This window comes from Nematostella vectensis, chromosome 9 (genome assembly GCF_932526225.1).
Source record: "Nematostella vectensis chromosome 9, jaNemVect1.1, whole genome shotgun sequence".
Taxonomy (NCBI): domain Eukaryota; kingdom Metazoa; phylum Cnidaria; class Anthozoa; order Actiniaria; family Edwardsiidae; genus Nematostella; species Nematostella vectensis.
The window spans coordinates 5780872-5799887 of NC_064042.1; the positions used below are offsets into that span (position 1 = coordinate 5780872).

The 19016-nt window shown below is 41.8% G+C and overlaps 4 protein-coding genes across 7 annotated transcripts; 2 read left to right on the forward strand and 2 right to left on the reverse strand.

The window, feature by feature from the left end:
• Positions 1-325: 325 nt before the first annotated feature.
• Positions 326-4495, forward strand: LOC5501671 (motile sperm domain-containing protein 1). 2 transcript variants are annotated; one of them, XM_032369962.2, is made up of 7 exons: positions 326-586; positions 1104-1373; positions 1730-1805; positions 2807-2951; positions 3116-3194; positions 3509-3664; positions 3811-4495. In XM_032369962.2, the coding sequence occupies exons 2-7, from the start codon at positions 1217-1219 to the stop codon at positions 3843-3845; spliced, it is 648 nt and encodes a 215-aa protein (XP_032225853.2). In that variant the 5' UTR covers positions 326-586; positions 1104-1216; the 3' UTR covers positions 3846-4495. The 2 variants fall into 2 exon arrangements, with proteins under 2 accessions (XP_032225853.2, XP_001622943.2); XM_001622893.3 differs by having other exon boundaries at positions 381-586; positions 1104-1367.
• LOC5501670 (steroid 17-alpha-hydroxylase/17,20 lyase) lies at positions 4364-10428 on the reverse strand. The gene is given in 2 exon segments (XM_048732868.1): positions 4364-6438; positions 10243-10428. A coding segment is annotated over 1 exon segment (1482 nt). The 5' UTR covers positions 6408-6438; positions 10243-10428; the 3' UTR covers positions 4364-4925.
• Positions 10429-10981: 553 nt separating this feature from the next.
• On the reverse strand, positions 10982-15937 carry LOC5501669 (nuclear FMR1 interacting protein 1). 2 transcript variants are annotated; one of them, XM_032369956.2, is made up of 10 exons: positions 15633-15937; positions 14977-15105; positions 14792-14854; positions 13546-13622; positions 13030-13122; positions 12102-12319; positions 11842-11964; positions 11430-11617; positions 11276-11314; positions 10982-11202 (listed from the first exon to the last, which is right to left on the reverse strand). In XM_032369956.2, the coding sequence occupies exons 1-10, from the start codon at positions 15819-15821 to the stop codon at positions 11116-11118; spliced, it is 1206 nt and encodes a 401-aa protein (XP_032225847.2). In that variant the 5' UTR covers positions 15822-15937; the 3' UTR covers positions 10982-11115. The 2 variants fall into 2 exon arrangements, with proteins under 2 accessions (XP_032225847.2, XP_032225848.2); XM_032369957.2 differs by lacking the exon at positions 14977-15105.
• A 14-nt stretch (positions 15938-15951) lies between these two features.
• Positions 15952-19007, forward strand: LOC5501668 (beta-1,3-galactosyltransferase 6). Of its 2 annotated transcripts, XM_048732866.1 has the most exons (3): positions 15952-17102; positions 17637-17906; positions 18087-19007. In XM_048732866.1, exons 1-2 carry the CDS (start codon positions 16292-16294, stop codon positions 17888-17890), a joined length of 1065 nt encoding a protein of 354 aa, XP_048588823.1. In that variant the 5' UTR covers positions 15952-16291; the 3' UTR covers positions 17891-17906; positions 18087-19007. The 2 variants fall into 2 exon arrangements, with proteins under 2 accessions (XP_048588823.1, XP_032225849.2); XM_032369958.2 differs by having other exon boundaries at positions 17637-19007.
• The last annotated feature ends 9 nt before the right edge of the window (positions 19008-19016 follow it).

Genomic DNA, 19016 nt, shown 5'->3' on the forward strand with positions numbered 1-19016 from the left:
TCAAATATTTTCTCCACAAATGTATCTCTGCATTCTTCACGGTGATAAACTTATATGTGACAGCAACTCAGTAGCTAGCCTATTCAATACATGTAATACAGCAGTAATTAGGAACACTTTTCTAGAGGTTTTACACCAGCCTTTTAAAAGCTAGTTACACTAATGAAACTGAACATCTAGCACTAGCTCGATCTTAATTGTATTTTGATTAAGCGCGTGACACTTTATTTTACCAACTTCCAGAGCAGAAGTAATTCAGAGGCCATCTCCTGAGATGATGATGATGTCTATAAGAAAAATTTTGATGCTCGCAAACAAGAAAATCCGGCGCCTAGCAAACAACAATGACCTCCGAGCGAGCTATTATCATCCGGGTATTTGACCCAGCATTCTATGCGATCGTCGACAATAATATCAACACACAAGATGGCGGTCTGGAGCTAACTCTACAACAGAGAAAACAACAAAGCAAAGCCTTCATACAACCAAGAGGAGTGTTTACCTACCACTGTGTGACTTACTTTCTGTGCACTGAGACATAACCGACGGCTGTGCGGCATAGTTTATTTCTTGAGGTTTCAGCAAGGTAATTTCTGTAAAGGGAATTTCTCAAAAGGGTTATTTTTCTATCAAATCATTCCCCTTCAGTGTCCTTTTATGTTGCGGTACCTTTTGTTTTTTTTCTGTGATAAATTGAGCTCATTTTAGATGTTAACTTCTTTGTTTTTAAGGTGTGGATGATAGGGAATTCAACCTTTGTGGGTTTGATGTTTTGTTGAGTGGTAATTGCGTTGTTACCACCGTTGGCAAAACGCCCTTAAAATGAGTCTTGTTTTTTTATCATTAATTCCTTGAAATGACACTTTATAAAATGAGACAAATGCACTACAATGCATCACTATAAGCTGGGAGTATTTATTTAAATAAAAGTTTTAAAATAGGTTACAAAGAGCTATATAAAACCATAACTACAGCAGTTTCTAATCTCTAAACAAAATGATGATTTAGACTGTAAATGTGTATAATGTGATCTAGAGATATTTTATGTTTTTAGTTTCATGGTGGTTGTAATGCAAAGTATTCATCTGATGTTTTGTTTTCAGGTTCAAAGATGAAAAATAGCTAGCTATATCACCAAGGGGTGTTTATAAGCCTTCGACTTATCATCACACCAGGTTAATAATTCCTCGATTCACTGTTCCACTCGTGAAGGTTTATGAGGTCAGTACAGTCCTCTCACTTCACTGATGGATCCCTACCTGTCTTCGTCTTTCCTGACGCCCTGACATTCTACCAGGATGACCAGTCATCACATAAACAAGTTTTGACCGTCTACAATCCATATGAATTTACCCTTAAATTCAAAGGTACAGGTTAGCACTCTTGCCTTTCAAAATTAATAATACACAGCATCTAAGTTCATTGGGTTCTAGTCCAAACCAGTATTATGTGTTTCACAACATTCTAGTATAAGAAGCTCAGACAGATTTAAGTAGAATTTCTGTCCTTTTGGTTTTGTATCCTATGATTCAGTCACAGATATATACTGCAAGTATGCATGCACAATCATCAATGTTGTTTGTTTTCACACACATAAAGAAGCCCTGACTTCACCATGTTTTGAGCATAGAAAAAGAATAATAAATATGACTTGATATGATGGTTGGCTTCTTGCTGAAGATCAGTCTGCCATTGCAATTCTCTCGTTTTTTCTCTTTTTTTTTACCAGTATTATGTACAGCTCCCGGTAGATACCTAGTTGTTGAAGCAGAAGGAATCATCAAGCCAAGATGCTGTGTGGACATGTAAGGCTTGAAGTTTAGGTGATAATTATGGTGGTGGTGATGATTGTGATGATGACGATGGTGTTGGTGAGGGTGATGATGGTGGTTGTGATGATGATTGTGATGACAGTGATTGTGTTGGTTGAGTATTGAAGCATTTACAATATTTAAAAGGTAATTACTGTCATGTATCTAGGGCCAAGATGGATTAAATCATTAGTAAAACAATAATGCAGTCGTCATACCTCACTCTCCACTGATAGGTCCTGGGATTGAGCTTTGTTCAAGTTTGTCTCCAGAATCCTTTGCGGTAGTATTCAAGTATCACCATCCTGGGAAGGGCATTGAATGTCAAAATCCGCACCGCAAGGAGGCTTTGTCTTAAGCCCTTGCCCTTCGTGCCCCTCTTTTATAGGGGGGAGGGGAGGGGGCTCTTATTGTGGAGGGGGTGATAATTTAAAAAAAGGCGCTTATTCAAATCATTATAGGTAGATTACAGTGAACATGACTATATGACTATTTAGGTTGTGATGATGATGATGCTGATAGTGGTTGAGGTGTTTATGATGACATTGCTTATAGTGGTAATGATGGTGATCATGATGATGATAGTGGTTGTGGTGATTATGATGATATTGGTTGTGGTGATGATGATGATAGTGGTTGTGGTGATGATGATGATGGTGGTTGTGGTGATGATGATGATAGTGGTTGTGGTGGTGATGATGATAGTGGTTGTGGTGATGATCATGATAGTGTTTGTGGTGATGATGATGATAGTGGTTGTGGTGATGATGATGATATTGGTTGTGGTGATGATGATGATAGTGGTTGTGGTGAGATGATGATGATAGTGTTTGTGGTGATGATGATGATAGTATTTGTGGTGATAATGATGATGATGATGATAGTGGGTTAGACAGCGGTTATGATGATGATGTTGGTGGCGGTGATGATAATGATGATGATATGACAGCCATACAGTTACAAATTAAAGCCTTCATTGAAATATGCTTTAACAGAGTAATACGGCACACAGCAGTGAAGACTACAGATCCTAACATTCAGGATAAGTTCAAGCTGCATGTGTTTAAACAAGGCACCAATAAACTTCTCGGCCAGAAAGAGGTGCTGTCCGTTTTGCTGCATAGCAAGAGTGCACCACAGGTCAGTTGCAGATACACAAAAAGGGGGCGTGGTAGGGAAAGGGGACTTGTTGTTCCTAGTATGGCAGAAAGACCAATTTTTTAATAGGAAAGCAAATGTGGACGGAGAAGAGAGTAGAACAACTTGGTTAATATTCAATTTAATTTAGCTCATTTTACTTCCAGGATAAGTCTACCAGGAGAGGAAGTTCCCCAAGGCGTAGCCCAAGGAAAGTCAGTTTTCACGAAAGTGTTTCGTACCAAGGTATTATGTGAGCTTTGGTTTTTACCATTATTAGTGTTAAAAAAGGGGGGATCTGGATTCTGCTTTCTCACTGCAGCTTTCATATATCATATTATTTACTCAACTGTAGCCATTATTTACCCAATTAAAAATTTTGAAATCAGTAATTGCACAAAATGAATTTTGCAGCTATGAATTTACTATAACAATCTACACACCATACAATGTAACAATCTTCTAGCATATTTCCATGTTCTGTTTCTGCCCTTAGTAACAGGTAATACTTTTTGAGGGAGCTGTGTTCTCATTCAATTTGCCCTTTGATTCTGTGGCAGGAGTGGATACCACCTACACACCTAGCGTATGGGTTGTGTTGCTTGCTGTTGGCTGTATCGCCGCTTTGATGCTTCCACTAGAAGGAGAGAGCTCCAGATTACCTCACTATTTATTCCTCTCAGTCAACCAGAAACTCATCGCAGCCTTCATTCTAGGTAAGACCATTTCATATGTCATAATCCTTGGACAAGTTGTGGGGAGTTGGGGGAGGGGGGTTGTGTGGCCTGTGTTGCAAGCATTTCCAAACTTTTCACTTGGTCAACTATTATTACAATTATCATTACTGTTATCTGTTATTCAGGACTAGTCACCATGGCGCTGTTGCTGAAGACATGACAGTAAAGAGAATTGGAAACTCAGCTTTGTACCAAACTAGTAGTAAAAGTAATGAAGACTCTTTGAGGTTCCACCGATGAGAACTATATAGTGTGTTAGGGTATGTGCAGCCGGGTGATGGGTGTTTATGAATGCAAATGGTGGTGAGGGCACAGAAAGCATGCCATACTATTGACAGAACATAAGATCACATCACATGACCATCTTATTTCACTCCATGAACACATGCTCATTCCACCAAAACCCAAGAAGACTTGTTATGGGTCATCCTCGGGGATCGCGCCCCCTGTGTGCCCAATCTCCGCCACGCCCTGGGTCCCAGAGGATGGTTTGGATGTTACCACTGTTTCTGATTGGCCTAATGGATGTTTTACAAAATGTCATTGTTCTAAAGTCAGTGTTTGTTAAAGTTGTTTAGAATGTGTCCTCCCACTGTGTGACGCACACATGAATGTTTATTTAACTCCCAATATTGGATGGCAAAAAATGGTTACAAAAGCAATATGTCACATAGAGCCTGGTAGTGAAAGTGATGCTTTTTATTCAATCAATTATTCTGCAATATTTTGAATCAAATGTGTAAATTATCCAACATTTTTAGATAATTTTTGTAAAGCTTGTTCAAATTAACAAGAGTATACAAAACTTCATCAGTTTGCTGAGTTGCCAGAAACCTCCTTCCCTGACCCCCTCCCTCTCTGCCCTTCCTCTCTCCCTGACCTCTCTGCCCCCCATCCCTCACTGCTCTCTCCCTCTCTGTCCTTCCTCCCTTCCCGATTCCTGCCCTCCCTTTCTGGCCTCCCTGATCTCTCTGTCCTGTCTCAATCCCTGATCTCTCCCCCTCCCTCCCTGATCTCCCTGCCCTGTCTCCTTTACTGATCTCAATGCCTCCCCCCCTGATCTCTCGTGCCCCCCCTCAACCTCTCTGCCCTCCCCCTTTTATCTTGTAAAGGACTGGATAATGTACCACACCAATAGATTCCTCCATACTTCCCTTTAATGCCTGTATCTTGTACGGCAGTGGATAATGTACAACACCCATAGCTTAGACTTTGAGGCTGGGTGGGAGACAGATGCCGCCTAGAGTCTTTGTAGTGCTCGTATCTTGTAAGGAAGTGGAAAATGTACCACACCCATGGCTCCCTCGAGGCTCGGTGAAGGGCCATCTAGCTGTGGCATGAATTGCAAATGTTGAAAGAGTGTTGCGGTCATCAAAAAAAATTCCATTTTCGCCATCTTCTCTCCAGGACAAACTCTCCTCCCCCCACCAAAAGGCATGAGTTTCTCACTCTTGATGAGCTTGCCATCCTTGTTTAGGAAGCGGGCGGGGTTGAACACATGGGGATCCGCCCACTCAGCAGGGTCATGGTGTACCCCCCACAGGTTGAAGATGACAGTGGTGTCTTTTGGGATGAAGTAGCCGTTGATTGTCGTGTCACATGTTGCTTTGTGTGGAATTGCAAGCGGCCCCGGTGTCGAAATGCGCAATGTCTCCGCTATGACTGCCTCTACATAAGGCTATCGATCTCGGTCTTTCAGTGTGATGATTTTATTTTTGTTCCTTCCAATGACGTCATCCAGCTGTTGATGCAGCCTCGCTTGGACTTCTGGGTAGACTGCCAAATAGGCAAGCATCCAGCGCATTGTTGTTGAGGCTGTTTCTGAGCCCGCGATTGTCATTTCTGACATTACCATGGCAACATGCTCAGTAGTAAAAAAGCTTTCGACTTTATCATCTTCCTTGACTGCCTCTGCGAGTCCCTTGATGAATCCATCTGTGAGATCGCGGATTCTATCGCTGTCATAGCTGTCTACGTGTCGCTGTGCCTTGTCCATCGCGTATTTACCGCGCTCGGCACAAACACACTTCAGATCCTTAGATGCGCTAAAAGGAAGATGAATCAGAAATGGGAACACGTCGAGTATGTTGAAGGCCTTGAAGCTCCGACCAACGGCGTCATTCAAACGAAGCACGTGCTGAAATTCAGGATCTTCGAACTTGTAATCGGTTCCAAATGTAATGGAGCTCACGACGTTGAGTGTAACTAAATTCAGTAAGTAATGAGGATCAAAGGCGGTCCCATCAAGCATTTTTATCCTTGCCAGTACTTCATCCAAGTGATGGTTGACTTTGTCTTCTACCTGTGGGAAATACTGACGCATGGATGACTGTACAATGCGCCTTTTTAGTAAGTAGGAGGGGCAAAAGTCCAGAAAGCCAATGTTTTTGCTACCTCGAAACGCATAATCCCTACAGAAGCTGTAAGGACGTCCTGCGATTGCGTCTTTCCTCTCTACCAGTCCCTCGCGGGCTGCCTTGGCAGAGCAGACGACGACAGACCGCTGACCGTTGAGGTAGAGAGTGTAGACGCTGCCGTATGTTTTAGCGAGCTCAGTGAGCTTGACGTGGAGTGAGGAGAATGAGCCAATCAGCAGCGGGAGGTTTCCAATAATAGGGTAAGGGCGTGGTCCAGGGGGTAGGTTGGACGGCTCGGTGTAACGATGGAAGAGATGGTGAAGAAGCACCAGGGTGACAATGAGAAGGATGACTTCAGCGATCATGGCTTGGGTGTCAGTTATTCTGAATCGAGATCTGCAAAATGATTCATTCTAGCTATCATATCCATACACTGTCTTATCGTTATAAAATTGTAACAATTAAAATTGCCTTGGTGTTATCACACCGAACATCGAAAACATGGTTGTTGTTTGAGATTAACCCATTGACTCCTGGCTATTTTTGAGCTGAATTTACAAAAAACAGACTAAAAAAACAGATACCTCCCACCCTATTCTGAGTTTTATACAGCCCGTCAAAGTCAAACACAGCTGCACCTAGTCAGCGGTATCCAAGCTTTCCAACAGTGCTTTGCGGTCCCCACTTTTAATCCCTCGTCGTTGTGCTGAAGCCAGCACAAGTTGATGGTTGCTTGTATTTTTCATCAAAAATACAGCTATGAGCATATTAGGAGAGTGTCTCAGGACATCATGAAGTCTTTTGGGGCATAATTGAGTGCTTTGCTTATGGATATTTGCAAGCAAAGGTGGATTCATGATGATTTTTTCTTGTTTGGCTTTGCCTGGATGAGAAAATAATTTTCTAATGAATCACCACAGCTCTCCTAAATGCTGTCTTTTCTGAAACCAAATTGATTCCAGAATTGTTTACACTGCTATTCTGGGTCTGTATGACCTGGAATTGATTTGTTTGGCTTCGGGGTGAAAAGAAAACCATCTGACTTTGGGGAGAGGAGTGTTGACTGGCCCTTCCCTGGTGAATTTTTCCCTGGATCTTCCAGAATGCTTTTCAATCCGTAAAGGCATCTTCATGGTTTTACAAGCCTTCAAGGAGTGGACATTGTGTTTTGAGGCCATGGAAATGAACCTGAAGGATCAGAATAAAGGTATCTATTTGTGTCTTGAGCTGTGTTTGCCGATCTCTCTCCCTTGTGTTGTATTTTGAGCGTTTTATTGAGAGGGGTGATTCTGCTTTTCTCTCCTTGTTCGATTTGAAATTTGTCAAAGAACCTGTGCTATCATTTGGCTTAAGAATAGTTGCCAACACAAAAGGTTTATCCCTTAGACTGACGCCTGAGTATCTTCATCTTGTTGTTTTTAGTTTGCATTTATGGATTTTTTGGGTTGTGGGTACTTCCCAAAGCCGGTACAGGCCGGTTGAGGGGTCAATGTGTTTACCAACACACCCTAAAAAATTATGCTTGCCTCACTGCCTGAGAACAATGCCTTTTTTGCAAGCTTAGGTGCATACAACAGTGTAAGAAAATTCTGCTTGATAGACAAACAAGCCTCCATTTATGGATGATATTCTAACAGATAATTTTTTATGTTAACCATTGGGGAAACCACAGGAAGCCCAAATTCTATAAAGTATTTGCCTTTATAAATTCAAAGCAGCAGTGTCAACCCACTTTTTATATTTTTCCTGTATATTCACCGTCAAAGTAATCTTATCACAAAACCTTGCCTGAATCTGATGTTTTCTTGGGCATATTTTTTCTAAAAAAAAGCTATGCATATCATCCCTATCAATGAGTCCAATCATGTACAAGTGAAAAAATTTCTATTTTCTAGGTTAAAGATATTCACTTGCTAGAAATGGCATATATGTGATCCAGTCCACTGGTGAATCTCACAGCACAAGTCTAAAAAGGCCTAGTTATTTTGATTAAAATCTAGGGGTGGTGGATTAACAAAACAAAGCTTTTGTTTGTGACATGACTTCAGCGATCATGGCTGGACTGTACCAGTTCAGTGCTGACAACAGCTCTGAGGAGTTAGCAAAATAGCATTTTGTAAATCACCTCAGTCGGGACTGATAGCACTACAGGGACCGGTTGTATTAAGGGCTTGTGTATTAAATTTTTTTTTCATCTTTCCTATGGAGATTCGAGCAGCTATCGGGGTAATGCACTTCTAGTCGATTGAAACCCCGACCCCTGGAATATAGCGGGGAATGTAACATTTGTGCAATTTTCTCCCTCTCCCGGGGGTAATTGTGCTGTTACAATCCCCACCCCTATTGCCACGGCGTATGGTACATAATTTTCAAGATTTCCTACCCCAACGACTTCTGCTAGTGCAGACCAAACCAAAATTGTTGAAACATCCTCCGATGCTTTAGTGACTCAATGATAAAGCCTTCCCAAGACGTATAAAACAAGAACGGCAAAAATAATCGATACACGGATTGTCAAAAATTTTTCGAAAGCTGTCGTAAGGTTTAGCGTTACCATCCCGGGCATAAACCCCCGCTTATTAGGATTAGTTAAAAAGTTACTGTCTCCTCCCCCCTGGAGAAATGTAGCTGTATAAAAGCGTACGTCCACGGCAATGCCCCTGTTACTCCCCCGCTATGTCCTGGAGGTTCGGGGGCTTCAATTGACTAGTGCATAAAGATATAGAAAAGTTTAGGTTCCGGTTCAAATACTGTGGATGGATGAGAAAAATATACCGTAAATTGATTTGCATTCATCCTCGGGTACCCAGGACGTCTAGATCAGCGTAATAAGGCGCGAGAGCTAGGCGGCGGAGGGGGGAGGGGGCGGTAGAGAATGCTCCTTTCTCTTATCTCCCGCCCACTACCCACCCCACCCCAAAATCCCCTCCGCCACGGCCTTGTTCTCGCACCTGTGACCTCGACGCCCTGAGTTCCGAGGATGATTTGCGTTCGAGTTACATAGGCATTTGAACAAGTTCTATTAGAGAATTGTTTGCATATGCTTGTACACATCCAAGGACTTAGTCGGGCAAGTTTCGGCTACTGGCGCGTCGGTGGCAGTTTCGCGCGCGACGGGGTAGTAGCTCAGATCACGCAACGTAACCTAACCGGTTTTCTTATCAAACACGGAGAGCGCATCGCAAATAAGGCACGTTTCAATCAATTCAGAGGGAATTTCGTTGTTTATTATCAGAATTTTTGCTAAAAGCTCTGTTCCTACCGCCCTTGTACATCTTTTTTAGGGAAATGTTAATAATAATAAATGAAATCATATTGTATCAGTAATTATTTTAGGGCGCGTTTGGCAAAGTATCCACCGTTCTTTATCTGTTTATTAAAATATCACGCAACTATTAGCTTGAAATTTTACTCTCGAAAAACAGATGTCATTTACCTTGAGATAGGAATCCAGGTTCTATATTTATCGGGTTGAATACAAACAAGGTACAAGTATAATGATTAAAGCACGCTTGATCAAAGCTGACAAAAGTTTATGTAGTACCATCGAAGTTTATAAAAGTTAAATGTCGTTCTTGGTTATACGCAAGGGATGCTTTGCAGTCTAAAATCACTTTCCAAATTCACATATTGACCTTTTGTCTTCGTAACGATACGGTTTATTTAACCATGAAGCTTAATCTTTTGTAAAGCTAAAACTTGTAATAGTAGCCAAATATTATCGAACTTACCTATCAATGCTTCGCTGGACAAATATCCACAACGAAAAGCGATTATGTGAAGCGTAAAGCAGAAGGTCAGTTGATGACTAGACCCTGACTATAGAAGGAACTATCTTATCAATTGGTCATGCCCCAAGAACTATTAGCTTGAAATTTTGCTCTCGAAAAACAGATGTCAGTTACCTTGAGATAGGAATCCAGGTTCTATATTTATCGGCTTGAATGCAAACAAGGTACAAGTATGATGATTAAAGCACGCTTGATCGAAGCTGACAAAAGTTTATGTAGTACCATCGAAGTTTATAAAAGTTAAATGTCGTTCTTGGTTATACGCAAGGGATGCTTTGCAGTCTAAAATCACTTTCCAAATTCACATATTGACCTTTTGTCTTCGTAACGATACGGTTTATTTAACCATGAAGCTTAATCTTCTGTAAAGCTAAAACTTGAAATAGTAGCCAAATATTATCGAACTTACCTATCAATGCTTCGCTGGACAAATATCCGCAACGAAAAGCGATTATGTGAAGCGTAAAGCAGAAGGTCAGTTGATGACTAGACCCTGACAACAGAAGGAACTATCGTATCAAATGGTCATGCCCCAAGAACACATTCGGCACAAAACAATAAACAAATCTTCAATTTATAAACGGGGGACCCCTACAGGCGGAATGCAGGAATGGCGGAATAATCCAATTTACAATGTCATGGTGAGAAGTGTAGAATCACGGTTCTTCAATTGGTATTTCATTTTATATGAAGAGCCAGGAAATAAGCAGGATCCCCTTCATGCCTCAATTAATCATTTTGCAATAACCATAATTTATTTGGGAAATATGACCCCACAAGGGAATGCCTTTATTGTGCTAGTGGCAGACGCAGAGCCAGGATTTGCTGAGGGATGTGCCGTATAGTGATTACCGATTTTTGATGTACCACATAGCTTCACACCATCCTTGGGTACCCAGGGCGTCGCGGTCATCGTAACGGGGCGGGAGAGCGAGGCAGAGGAGTGAGGGGGCAGGTGAGAAGAGAATGGAGCGAGAAGACGTCTCTCCCGCCCCTTCCCCTCTACCGGCCTTGTGATACCTCGTTCTTGTGCCTTTGAACTCGACGCCCTAGGTACCCGAAGATAGCTACACTCCTGAGGTGACTGAAAGTAAATTTAGAGAAAATTAAACTTTAATAAAAGTAAAGTAAGTTAAACTTTAATTTTCTGAGCTCTATTTTTTTTAATTGTCCAGGCATATGTACTAATTGCTCAATAATAAACATCTCCTCACAGCTCCTCAAGGCATTGACTATAAAGATCTCATCTCCTCCAGACAATGACTATGATCAGCTATGAACCCTAGGTTTCAAAGAAGCTGTTCCTTACAATATACCGCAAGCACTGAAGAATGGCATTCCTCTCATGACGAATTTCTGGAGCTAAAAGCTGAAAACGAAAAATCAACCAAATCAAGGGAATGTTAATTCAAACATCATGTAGAGATACAAAAGAATCTTACCATTTCAAGTAGAGTGGGATTTCTGTTGCTCTTTGTATTCTGTGACAAGAAGATTTTACATAAGTTAGTCTATAGATAAATACATTCTGGCCACCACTGTTTCCCCTGACTGTGAATAAAATTCTACAGAAATAATGCAATATAATAGACACACCTGTTTTGTCCTGTTTGCTGCCCCATTGGTAAGCTTTCTCTCGGTATCTAGACTAATGACTGTCTGGGATAATGGTTGAGGTGATGGTTTTAAGGGAAGCTGGGTCGTTAGTTTTGGTTGAGATGGTGCTGGTGGTGGTGTAGGTGTGGCTGTGATTTCCCTCTGTGGGGTCTCACTACAATCAGCATCTAAAAAATAAAAATAAATTCAAACTACTCAGCTGTAAACTTTTAAATTGTTGCTTACTAAGCAATGTCATGAATATACACATGTATATTTTGACTGAGAAGCAGTTATCCCTTTAAAGTTTTGCTGAGATGGTGAGGAGATGTTGGTGTCCGTATAAATGGTAAAATGTCAACCACAGCCAACTGTTGTCTCTTCATGATAATCACACCTTTTAATGTCTCACCTTCCTCCTCGTCACTAGACATATCTCCGTACGTACACAGAGCACCAAGAGCAGACAAGGGTAGGGCATCAGCTGCTGCCCCTTTTGACTCTGTCAAGTCCATGCTGGGAGTTGCAATCTCACCTACAATGAAATAAATGTTTGAAATTTGTGCAATCAAATACAAACAATTGAAACCCCTGTCAAAGAAATGCCTTTGGGTTACTTTTATTGTGTTACAAAGGTTGTTTCAGAGGATGTGGCAAGTAAATCAATCTCACTTTTGTTTCCATTGATATCAAGCAGTACGTCCAATGGGTCGCCCTCAGGTGTCTTGAGTGGCTCTCTCTGTGACATTTTGTGTGGTGATGATTGTTCACTAGGCAATGTCTTGTACTGTTGAGAAGACGGCTGCACCTGTGTTCTGCTTTGGATGTGACCATGATTTTGTCTGCGCCAGCGTCCTCTCCCTCCCCTCCCACGATTATTACCTCTGTAACTGTAAGCACCAGATTATATTGGCATAAGAAGCAGGGTACCGAGAATGAATGTCAAGTAGAGGGGAGTACTAAGGCATAAGAAGCAGGTTACCGAGAATGAATGTCAAGTAGAGGGGAGTACTAAGGCATAAGAAGCAGGGTACAGAGAATGAATGTCAAGTAGAGGGGAGTACTAGCACCATGGGGAAGGCCAACATATTTTAGGGCATACCACAACTGTGCAACACTAATTAGCAAACTTTGCTACTTGGCACACACTGGGAGGAAAATTTCACGCGTGCATTTTGTCTACTGCCTCGCGAGCCCAGAAACTCACAGCTCAAACAGGAGAGAATTTTGCCTCAGTTGGTCTAGAGACATTTTTTTTTATCAACACCCGCATACTGTGATTTTTTGGCCTTGCACTGCATTGAGCAAAGTGTACGCGCAAAATTTTGCTCACCGTGTGCGCTGAGCTTTAAGTATCTAGATTGCCTGTGTTATGATGTTATGATGCTTGCTATATGTGCTTTTTTATCTATAATTCAGTACTAATACTGCAAGAGGTACACAATAAACATAAGATTGATTGATTTACTGATTGACTGATTATCTGATTGTATATTTCATGGCTGAAAACTTTGTCTGGTATATTCTGGGGGGGGGGGGTGTGCAGATTTCAGGGTCAGGATTTTATTTGTTGCACCCCCCTGTTTGTCATATCCCTTACCTGTAGCTTGTTGTTTGAAGCATTTGACCATTCGTCTGTTTCTCATCCATCACTGCTTGCCTCTTGGCAACATTTGAAGCAGTTGGGTAATTTCTAGGGATAGGGAGGAAAAAAAGTTACTTTTCCTACAAGAAGTTGATTAACAGAGGTCTTATAAAATGCAAGATGAATTCATTACATTATTTAATGCAGCTGACTTCCAATAAACCCCAAAAGAGATGGGCACAAGCATGTGCCCCCATTTATAAATACCCTCTACGATCCACATCATGATACACAGAATACTTGCCCCAGAAGTGAATCCAGCATTGAGAAAAATAAGAGAGTGATATTTTTATAAAACTCTCTCCTGGGTGGGGGGGAGGGGGGGTAACCGCCGCAACCCCTCCTATACATCAACCAATCCAGCGCAACACCAGATCTCTACTGTAGGGTTCTCATAATAGTAATAATCATAATAAATGAGCCTTGAGGGTCCTACATACTATATTTATTAAAGCTTCTGTTTTTTTATACCTTTTTCTTTCCTGTCTCCATTTGTTTATCTCTTCTGGAGTATCCAGCTTTATTCTCATCCGCCCCTCTGCATGAACCTGGAAAATGTTACATGTGAAGATCAGCACTGATTCAAATAACTCAGACCGCACCTAGTACCCAGGGATGACCCCACCTAGTACCCAGGGATGACCCCACCTAGGTACTCAGTGATTACCCCATTTAGTACCCAGGGATGACCCCACCTAGGTACTCAGGGATGACCCCACCTAGTACCCAGGGATGACCCCACCTAGGTACTCAGGGATGGCCCCACCTAGTACTCAGGGGTGACCCCACCTAATACCCAGGGATGACCCCACCTAATACCCAGGGATGACCCCACCTAATACCCAGGGATGACCCCACCTAGGTACTCAGGGATGACCCCACCTAGTACCCAGGGATAACCCACCTAGTACCCAGGGATGACCCCACCTGGGTACTCAGGGATGGCCCCACCTAGTACCCAGGGATGACCCCACTTGGGAACCAGGGATGGCCCCACATGGGTACTCGGGAATGACCCCATCTTGGTACACAAAAATGGCTCCACCTAGGTACTCAGGGATGACCCCACTTGGGAACAAGGGCTGGCCCCACATGGGTACTCAGGAATGACCCCATCTTGGTACACAAAAATGGCTCCACCTAGGTACTCAGGGATGACCCCACTTGGGAACCAGGGATGGCCCCACATGGGTACTCAGAAATGACCCCATCTTGGTACACAAAAATGGCTCCACCTGGTTACTTAGAGATGACCCACCTGGGTACTCAGGGATGACCCCAACTGGGTTCTCAGGGATGACCCCACCGGGGTACTCGGGGATGGCCCCACGTGGGTACTCATGGATGACCCCAACTAGGTTCTGAGGGATGACACCACCTGGGTACTCGGGGATGGCCCCACCTGGGTACTCGGGGATGACCCCAACTGGGTACTTGGGGATGACCACAACTGGGTACTCATGGATTGCCCCAACTGGGTACTCAGGGATGGTCCCACCTGGGTACTTGGGGATGATCCCACCTGGGTACTCGGGGATGACCTCAACTGGGTACTCATGGATGGCCCCAACTGGGTACTCAGGGATGGCCCCACCTGGGTACTCGGGAATGCCCCAACTGGGTACTCTGGGGTGACCCCAAGTGTGTACTCAGGGATGATCACCCTTGGTTCTAAGCGCACTTCCCTTTGTATGCGCCTGCTAAGGGATGACCCCACCTGTATGAAGTGTAGTTTTAGTGCTTTTCTTGATGCTTTGAAGTCGCAGCCCTCCTGATCACACTAATAAGACAAAAAATGCATTAATCATTATAACATGCGGTAAATATTTGATTACTCAAATGCTTTTAAAAGTAATATCTTAAAGTTACGTTTAAGAAGCCACAAGTGAGAAAAAACCTCACCTTTTCATGTAATGCAAGGTGGGCATCAAGTGATCGCTGGCTGTTGAAGTCTCTACAGCATGCATCACAGCTAAGGATGACTGGTGCATGCACAGGTTTGCTTGCAGGCGGTAATGATAATTTATATGTCTGCGTGGCCAGAAGAACAACAGTGGATTATAATAATAATAATAACAATTTATTTACTTCTGGTAAACTTGTTTCATAGTAAAATGCTCACAAGTGCATCACAATTAAATCCTAAATATCTAAATTTGACAATAAAAGAAATATCAGGAACTTCTTGTGGAAGCACGAGTGGACTAATGTGTTAGCACATCAGCCTCTCATCACTATGGCCCAGGCCGGAATCCTGGCTTGGGCCTGGGGATTTTTCCAAGTTCATGCCTTTATCGGAATTTGTGCTTTAAGGAGTTATGTCTCCTATCTTCCCAGTCTTCTCAGATAAGGACACTTACAATTCATTTCAATTTCTAAGTACAATAAAATTCAATATTCAAAAAAGCTCCTGCATAGACAGAATAAAACAAAGACCTCCGGGACGCACTTCAGACGCTCAATATGGTTCAGCTCACTTAATAATTTTATCAGCATCATTCGCAATAAAACGTGGGCCAAATTTATTGCCTGGCGACGTTTAGATACAAATAACTGACCTGCTTGTTCCATGGCGTGTTATTTGGGCCTCTGCACTGCCCATAGTGATATAACCCAGGTAAAGCACCGGGCATAAACCGAGGAAATTGACCATCGCGAACTGTTGGGTAATAGCTCGTTTGGAAACCAGGCTGAACTTGCGCGTGATTCACCGTTATTTCCCAGTTTGGTGGCGGTAGCTGATTCATGACGATAGCAACTTGACGAAAGAGTGATAATTTAGCAAGAGGCGCTTAATAATTGCGAGAAGACTGCTAAATTTAGAGAAAAACAAAACATTGAGATGTGTTGGCCATTTTATAGCACGTGCTAGCGAGTAGGACTGGGACCGAAGAAGAGGAAAGACAGGGAGCCCAATAAAAGATCGAGAAAGAAAACACTACGGCAAGTTATCGCACAGTGTGTTCTCGTACAAAAATGGATAAAGATGTTATGTCACAGACGTAAAGAAATGTAATGTTTACTTCTTTTGCTTGTATCCCCAATTATGACAGAAAAATAACCGATTGATGTCACGGTATGTCTGTGCTATCACCCACAATCCTTTGTCCATTTCCGCCATATTTGTTTTGATTTTTCAGCTGACCAGGTAGGACATTCAATATTTATTCATGCAACGTCATAAAATACGGGAACCACACACTGTGGGTAGTTCAATATGGCCCAGAGCTTTCTTAGAAGATGTATTACCAAGCAAATGGTTTTACGGCCGGTCCAGACATTTATCCTAGCAACCACGATCATCATCTTTTTCATTGTCTTGTTTGGAACCAAAATCTTTAAACAAAGCTCTCATGTTAAGATAGCTAGACAATCGGGTATATATAGCCCAGATATAAGCCATCTACAGAACAGAATAATGGATCATCTAAAGAAAGATAGTGGGATTACGGAATCCACCAGGATTGAAACATTTCTCTTCGTGCTCGTGCTGACGGCTCCAAAATCACTGCAGAGAAGAAAAGTCATCCGAGAGACGTGGATCGGGCAATCAAAAATCAAGACATTTGTAACTAGATTTGTTATTGGTGGAAAGACACTGTCATCAGAGGAAAGAAAATCTCTAGACTCTGAAAACAAACGATACGGAGATTTATTAATTTTAGAAAACCTCGAGGATGGATATAAACGACTTTCTTTAAAAGTCCTGGAGACTATAAAATGGATCGATAGTAATGTAGATTGTTCTTATGTGCTGAAGGTTGATGATGATTCATTTGTTCGATTGGATTTGCTAGTGAACGAGCTTAAAACTGTTTACAATCAAGACAACCTCTACTGGGGATTTTTTAGAGGAGATGCAAATGTCAAGAAGCGTGGCCCGTGGGCGGAAAAGAACTGGATCTTATGTGATCATTATCTGCCCTATGCTGATGGTGGGGGGTATGTACTGGCGTCAAAGCTTGTCCGATTTGTTGCAAGGAACTCGGAACTACTTCAGCTTTATAATAGTGAAGACGTTTCTCTAGGTAGGTATAGGGGGTGTGTACCTGATTTTGCATATATTTGGTTATTCAGGTGTGTTTTTTTCCCTTTACTTTGCTTTGCCAGGATAAACATAAATATAACAATACAAAACGACATTAGCAAATCATAAGTACACAGAGAACTAAAGCGAAGGGTTAAAAGCAGTAAAGCAAAAGCCAATTGAAGTGGGTCCGGGTAATTTCGTAAATTTCATAAACGTAAATTTCAGTATTTTTGTGATCTGCCTTTAATGAAATTGTCCAAAAATCTGGTTAAGCCCAGGATAAGCTGGCTTTAAGGCATTTAAGCCACCTGATTTGGGGAATTTGAGTTTTATTCTCACTTGAGCCTTTCTCCAAGTGTAGTGGAGGGGAGGGGGGTGCTAATCCCTTCTGCCCCACTCACTCTGAAACCTCTAGAACTCATGTCTAGTGACACATAGTCAAGGCCATAAGCGAGAAAGCATATTATTTAGTGTGTGTACACAACAGATAATGAAATAGCATAATTGAATTTATTGTTTAATTGACCCATAGGTGCATGGCTTGCTCCGCTAAAGATCCACAGAGTCCATGACACAAGGTTCAATACAGAATACCGCTCACGAGGCTGCAACAACAAACACCTCATCAGTCACAAGCAGAGTGTGGAGGATATGAAAGACAAATACTCCAGCTTGGAAGAGACTGATAACTTGTGCAGAGAGGAGATAGAAGAGATGAGGTCCTTTGAGTACGACTGGAAGGTTCCTCCATCTCAGTGTTGTAAGAGGACCTATGGCCTGCCATGATGACTTGTGCTGAGAGGAAATAGAAGTCATGGAGTTTTTCAATTTAATTTAAGTCCCCCATACTTTAAGAGGTTATATGGCCTGCCATGATGACTTGTGCTGAGAGGAAATAGAAGTCATGGAGTTTTTCAATTTAATTTAAGTTCCCCATACTTTAAGAGGTTATATGGCCTGCCATGATGACTTGTGCTGAGAGGAAATAGAAGTCATGGAGTTTTTCAATTTAATTTAAGTCCCCCAAACTTTAAGAGGTTATATGGCCTGCCATGATGACTTGTGCTAAAAGGAGATAGAAGTCATGGAGTTATTTTAATACAATTTAAGTCCCCAATACTTTAAGAGGGTATATGGCTTGCTATGATGACTTTTGCTGATAGGAGATGGAGGTCATGGATTTATTTGAATACAATTTGAATCCTCATACTCGAAGAGGGTATATGGCTTGAGGAGATAGCAGTTAAAATAGGTCTGTGATGTTCTCCTCTCTCAGTGCTGTAAAGGGAAATTAGTCTTCTATGGAGATTTATTATTTGCATGATAAGTTTTGGTGCTTGTTGTCCAATGATATCCATCTACTAATAAGAAATGTTTTCCCCTCACCTATTTCTATTGATGGAACATTGTTTCTTTCTTCATATGGCTCCATCTTCAATTAGTAATAGTGGTAAGGTGGGGTTGCTTCTAAACATAATCATTGGGCTGAGGGTGCAGTGAATCCTCATTTAAATCAAACTTTTAGTTACAGAAAGTGAATAGTATTCTAGGATTATTTTATTCGAATTGAATTTAAACAATTTAGGCATCTTAGGGCTTATTTTGCACCTTCGAACCCCCATTGAACAAATTACCTGTTGTTATCTGTGATGTACTCAGGCTTCAAAAGTGCTAGCTATTCTTTCCAGAGGCCAGCTCAGGTTTAATTGTTGGAGCCATAAATAAGAATTATTATAGAGAGAGCTTTATTTATATGTATCATTTTCATCAATTGCTATGAAAGGTTCACATTTATTACTTATTGATTTTATTAATATTATTTGTACTGTCTAAAGGAACAATTTTCTACTAGGCTATTTTCTACTAGTACTATTTCTAAACAAATAAAGATCTATTACGGATAGGCGATTGT